This window comes from Nilaparvata lugens, chromosome 7, assembly GCF_014356525.2.
Source record: "Nilaparvata lugens isolate BPH chromosome 7, ASM1435652v1, whole genome shotgun sequence".
Taxonomy (NCBI): domain Eukaryota; kingdom Metazoa; phylum Arthropoda; class Insecta; order Hemiptera; family Delphacidae; genus Nilaparvata; species Nilaparvata lugens.
Genome location: NC_052510.1, coordinates 31,194,523 through 31,201,246, shown reverse-complemented (window position 1 = coordinate 31,201,246; position 6,724 = coordinate 31,194,523). Strand labels below are relative to the sequence as shown.

Here is a 6,724-nt window from a genome sequence, read left to right as displayed (position 1 = left end):
TGCCGCGGATATGTCAACTTGCATAGGCCTACTTGTGATTCTGGAAGATAATTTATTATTATCTGAAATTTATTTAAAGTGCAGTCAACTAACTTTTACATGTATACTGTGTGCAATGCTTTTTGAATAAAACATTTTTTAATGAGAGTTTGACCGATTATAAATTATAATCTAATGATATACATTACTGTAGTCACTTGATCTTCCCATACAAATTTTACCATACTGGTAAACTAAACAACAATGTACAGTTCAACAATATAAATTGGAATTATCGCACAGCATAGTTTATAGTTCAATAACCACCAACATCCAACAAATTTGATGAACAATATAAGTTATTGTCAACGAATTAGCCTCATTAGTGTGCTGTCATGCTGCAATTATTGATTAACTATCACATTATTGAAATATTAAACAATACCGATTATCGTACTAATAAGGTGTGGCATTTCCGAGAATATCGATGATAAAGCGTGAATTGGAAATGACTGGAATAGATCCTTCGATCTATTTTTTGTTCATGAGAATGTATTTTCTATCCAGCCCATAATTATAGAATTATATTGCAGATTGAATTTATCAAGATAGTATGTTTAAAATGCCATTAATTTTGAAGTAGGGTTCTAAATACTAGAGATAATTTTGATTCTAAAGTGTTATTTTCAATTCATTACGTGAATTCTTCAACTCAGTCAGCCCATTTCAACGAAATAATGGAATCGTTCCTTGGTCCGCTCGAAATTACCTTCTATGAAAAGAATGAGAAAAAAATGAAATTAGAATTGAGTTCCATTTGTCATCATGTTTGGTGAGTATAAAAGAAAATAAGAAATATGAATAGTGAAATAAGGGATGTAGCGTATTTCTCTGTTTATTTCAGTGAATGAATAGTGAATAAAATATAAGCAGATACTGCAATATATGGGAAGCCAAACCAGAGCAGTACAAAGTATATTCCATGACATATTCCAAAGTGGAAATCAAGAGAAAACATATTTATTTGTAAGAAAATAGGACAGAGAACCGACCAAATAGTAGGCCAGATAACAGAACAGCGAAAGAATAAATAAAATTATAATATCTGAACCAATTGATATTGAATTCATGATAAGAATGCATCTTTAAAAATTCCAAGTCTGGATTATTGTGTAGGTCATCATTTCTAGATAATATGTTTTAAAATTTGCTAAAGTTCAAAGCCTGACATCTGCTCTATGGTAATAAATGACACCGTAAGGTATTGTTGATTACACGATTGGACAATTATTTGATGTCGTTAAATTTTTATGGCAATGTATTGAAATGCCAAGGTCCATCCATGTCACTCACTAATAAACAAAATTCATAAGATATTTTTCAAGATAAATTTTTATTCATTTTTATTATCAGATAATTGGAATCAGTGGTTTGTTGGGGTAACAATTTGGGAAATCTGTTGCTCGTGCAATGTTGGCTCGAAGCCAGTTTATTATGAGCGAGATTTGGAATCATTCTCGCATTAGTATAATTATTATCATTGCAAAAAGATGACCTTATTCCAGAGTGTAGTTAGCTGATCTCATTCTACGCTTTCATTTTTGAGAGAAGAGAAAAAACTTCCTTGACATTGCTTCAAAGACAATGTGTGTTATTGAGTTTTCAGCACCAGCTGAGGGCAACACTGTCACCAAAGAAGAGGAAAAACAGACGAAATATCATGACCTACTAATAGAGCTGCGCAGGCTAAACCCAGGCTACTCTGTGAGAATGGTGGTGTTGATTGTAGGCGTACTTGGGGCATGAGAGCCTTATATTTGGTCAACCTTAGAAACCATTCCAGCCTGTGAGAGAGCTGCTACTGTGCTTGCAGGTCAAATGCAGAAATCTATCATTCTTTGCTGACTCTGTCTACTCAGAGTACGAGTAAATGATTTAATGGTAACGGACCCAGTATTATTGCTTACCACATGGACAGTCACTCTGGTGAAATCGCTTGACACTCTCCTCTGGGGGGTCGGAGCCCAGGGAAAAGGTGGTCAAGCAGAACCTCAAACAACATATCTTAATTCAAATTATATAAAATAATCTTTGTTCAAGAATAAAATGAAATATCTTAGTTCAAGTTCTCAATATGATTCAATTCACAATAGCATTGCAACCTAAGAAAATCGTCCTTGTCTATTTTTCTTACTTTCTCCTATTATTAGTTCCTGTCTCAATCAAATCTGCTTAGATTAGCAGCATAAAAATACATAATAATGAACAACAATCGAATTTATCATCAATCAGCTAATATAGTTTGTGATTTCAATTTTCGCTTTCTCCTAATATGTAAACGGGGTTTGAAGATTTTGTGGACAACACAGATCATGATAATAAACTAACGATTTTTATAACGTCTTTACGTAACGCAATCTTTGAGGCACCAGTCAGAACAATTCTAGATGGTTTCTTTTTATTGGTTGCAGGGTAACCAAAGTTTGCTTTACTAGGGCAATTTCAAGAATAGTCCATAACCGTAAAACACTCTTTTCACTGATTGGATTAGATTCAATACTCAAATCTAAAATGAGTCGTTACCACAGAGGGCTGAGTTATCTACTAGAAAATGAAATGAATATATTGATTGAATACCATCACCAGTGCCACAATACCATAATGAAAAAGCTGATGATTGTGTGATGCTCATACACTAGACATACTCAATTTCTTTACACAAACACCGAGCTACACTTCTCTAGAATGTGCATATCTTGCAGTCAGGTGCTATGCAATTTTTAGTTTACAAATTCTGAAATCTGATCTCCCATTTTTTAAGGAATAGGCCCCTGATAATGTATTGTCGTCTGAGATGGAGTGTGAGGAGTGATTGGAAGATACTCAAGACTTTAGACTAATGTCAATTACAACTACTGTAGTTGTAATCCTAACACCAAGAAATCACCAACATTGAGATGAATAACGAATTGAGATACAATATATTTTTATTAATTCAATTTAATACTTTGTAGTATATTATGATACACAACTACATTTTGCACATGAAAAGTGACAATCAAAATACGATTATCACTTGAACACTCATAGGCCTGTGCCACAGCATCAAATTCATACGATTACATATTTTACTAGTAGCAACGATTGAGATTAAAACACTTATAACTTATAAACAGAAAAATAAAATAAGGTGAATTAACAACCTTAATATAGTATAAATTAAAAAATAAACATAAAATGAGGTAAGTTTGACTACACCTATCTGGGCCATTTGCACTGTAAAGTTTAAACCATATTATCTGAACAGATTTGATCCGGCGGATACGACAGACTCCAAAGTCCCCACTAATGTCGCAAATAAAATTATGAATAGGCTTCAATTGAGATAAAGCGTTTTGATTACAGTAGGTTCAGAACTGTATCAGCAATATTCCTGTATTGAATAATCTGTCTATTCTGTCAAAAATATATGGGGGAAAATTATATTAAAATGATTTAGAAATAAGAAATTATGTATTACAGTACAGAAATGTAAATTTGAGTCGAATGTACTGTCGCTTTTTATTGCAGCGTTGCATAAACCGTATTTTTATTGTGCTGTATTGTATTGTGTTAACTGACCTATACATCAAATTTTGATACTCTATTGAGGCTGATAAAGATATTTTATACTACTTTCCATTGTAATCTTATACAGGTGACTTAGGGAACGGAATTTTGAAATTATTTTTTCTCCAAGAATAAATTTATGAAACTGGTAGAAAAAAATGAAATTAGGGTTTCTACCTATGCAGCGCTTAGGTACAGAGACGTTCAATGAATTAAGGCGGATTCATGCAGAAATATTGCACGCACTGTTGGTAAGCAAAACTTTAGCATTCAATTTTTCCCTCAACCAAAAAATTAATTTTCAAATGTAACAATTGTATTTGTATTTCAAGACTAAAAGGCTACTAACGGTAAAACATGCGTGATACACATGATTAACGTGCATGTTTATAATGAAAACACCCATTTTCATCATGCATGTTTTGTTATTAGTGAAAGACTTCTAATTTGAAATAAACAGTAAATAAACCTCTGGAAAATTGCAAATTATAATGATAGACAAATAATACATTTAATCTCAAATGGAGTAGCGAAGAAAACAAACAAAAAACATCGAAAAAACAAAAGCATAACCTCATAAAATGTTGCTTGAAGTTTTTCGCTGTGATCACAGTTGTGATGACACAACAATGTAAGTCGACTATGTATAATGCACGTTCAACCGTTAGTGGCCAGCCTAATATTGATTTATAAACACCATTTACATTTAATCCGCCAGAGTTCAGAGTTCAATTCAAGCTTTAAACTTGGACTATGCATACAGCCCATACTATAACTAATGAAAAATGAACATAGAATGAGGTAGATTTGACTAGCGAGGGACCAAATTGTCGTGAGTGGTGGTTTTGAGCGAATTGATGCGACTGTTTGGTTTAGAGAAGCAGAGCGCGCGGAAGAGAGGCCACTTTTGCAGCACATAGATGTAGGGGTCGAGCGTGAAGTGCAGAGCCATCAGAATGTCAGCCGTGCGGAAGAACATCTTGCTCAGGTACGAGTTGGGATTCATCTGCGCCATTGGAATTGAGATCTGCCAAACCACAAATCAACTCATCACTCACTTCCTCAGTATGCCTTATTTATCAGTCGACAAAACAACTGGGATGATTAACTCATTTATGTGGCTGGGCTCAATAAACTCCGATAGAGTTCAAATAGAGATCGAACCTCAGACACATGTGTCATCAAACACATAAATCCGAGTTCATCCTCAGATTTTATAACAATTGGATTTTAGAATTGCAGATAAATGTTGTTATTATTGTGTAGACACACAACAAGATTGATCAAATTCCAAACCATATCAAGTACACAAATAGAGCAAAAATTCAATTAGATAATGAGAACAATAGAAAATACATTGGCTGAAATATTTGACAATTTTCTAGGTTGTAAGAAAGAAGTGGTGAATTCTCAAATACAAGGGGCGGCAGAAACGATTTAGCAGTTTGCTTTGATTGTCACATAGACTGTGGTGGAGTTATCATTTTTCCCATAGTCAATTATTGTTCATTATTCATACAAATTTTAGTAGACAACATGATTTGGATCGATGCACATTGTGGGTTTGCCGTTCGCAGTTTTTACGAAAACAATCTAAATCTGTGATCAACGAGCTTTTTGAGAAAACAGATCAACATTGCAGCCAACATCGCCATCCTGGGTGCAGCATAGCATTTGTAGCGAACTGGTAGTACACTAACAACAGTCGTCTCAGATCCATTAGAACGGAAGAAAATGTGCAGCAACAGTGAACAGCAACAGTCCAACGATCACTGGTCTTAGACATTCACATTCTATTTCAATAGGGATTTAATACCGCAGTTTGAGAATGCTTTTGAATTTCGATTTGAAGAATGTCTATATTTTTTTAAATGATGATTGCTCAAGAATTACGCCCGACAAAGTTTGGTGTGCAAAAATTCGTACTCAGATTCCTCAGAATACAGCTTTCTTTAGTGGTGACGAGGCACATTTTCATCTAAATAGATAAGCGAATAAGCAGAATTCCCGCTAATGGGCTGAAGAGACCCCTCGATTAATCCATTAAGAACCGAAAAACGACAATTATTGATGAAGTGAATGCCACACACCGCGACATGTGTGCAACAGCTGCTAAAAACTTGATAAATCGGATTCAAAAATGTATTGTTGTAAAAATTCGACTGAGTCACTGTCATCTACAGCTCTATTCGTTTGATAGCTTCAATGAACTTTAATACGTACATTAATGCTTGAAATGTTAATCAGACAAGTAGTAATCCTATGCTAGATATAGGTGTGTTTTTATTTCATTGTACTGTATTGTTTCAGTCAATAGACATTGTTCCTCTTTACCGATTCAAAATATGGGAAGATATCTTCTCTATTTATACTGAGTGACTTTTTATTGCCACTTAAAACAGCTTATTCGGTTCTGCCGCACCATGTACAAGAATAATAATTGCCAAATGAAGCATCGGAAAACAGCTTTAGGTGAAGTTCCTACTGAATCGTCATTTTTTAAATTTCCTTATTATTGGAACTGTTGATAGGATTTCATTTCTATTTATTTTCTACTAGACATTTTTATTTTATTGTTTTTCTCGAAATTACTGAGCATTCATTTCTCAGTTAATCTGTATCATAAATGTATTGTTATTTTTGTTTCTGCAAAAAATGTACAACTCATGCCCTCGCTCAGACTCTGTGTCTTTTGGGAAATGTCTCTTTCAATTTTTCTTTTTAGATAGCATTATCTTGGTTCATATTTCAATTCTCAAAACTCTTATCCTTTTAATCTACTGTGTGCATCTACAGCTCTATTTGTTTCATAGCTTCAATAAACTTTAATACGTACATTAATGCTTGAAATGTTAATCAGACAAGTAGTAATCCTATGCTAGTAGTTTCATCACTTGTGTAGGAATTTTGTTTTCTATTGTATTTCAATGTATACGAACATTTGAATTAGTAGTTATTGATACGTATTATTGTTTTAACCTTCCGGCAGTCGCGCTGTTGCAAAAAGTACAACAGTGTCAGTTTTTTGCTGCACAAAACTATTGAATGGGGTGGTGTCAGTGAATGAGTCATCTATGCATTCCAAAACTTCCCCCATCACTCCACTGAGTTGCAGTATCAACCGAGCAATGGTTCA

At 34.0% G+C, this 6,724-nt stretch overlaps 1 protein-coding gene across 2 annotated transcripts in view; it reads right to left on the bottom strand.

The window, feature by feature from the left end:
- Window positions 1-2,948: 2,948 nt before the first annotated feature.
- Window positions 2,949-6,724, bottom strand: part of LOC111045018 (serine/threonine-protein phosphatase 2A regulatory subunit B'' subunit gamma) — a 68,107-nt gene continuing 64,331 nt past the window's right edge. For both annotated transcript variants that reach the window (XM_039432533.1, XM_022330333.2), the window contains exon 5: window positions 2,949-4,615. In XM_039432533.1, coding sequence (XP_039288467.1) covers window positions 4,400-4,615 — 216 coding nt within the window. In that variant the 3' untranslated portion in view covers window positions 2,949-4,399. The remainder of the gene's footprint in view (window positions 4,616-6,724) is intronic.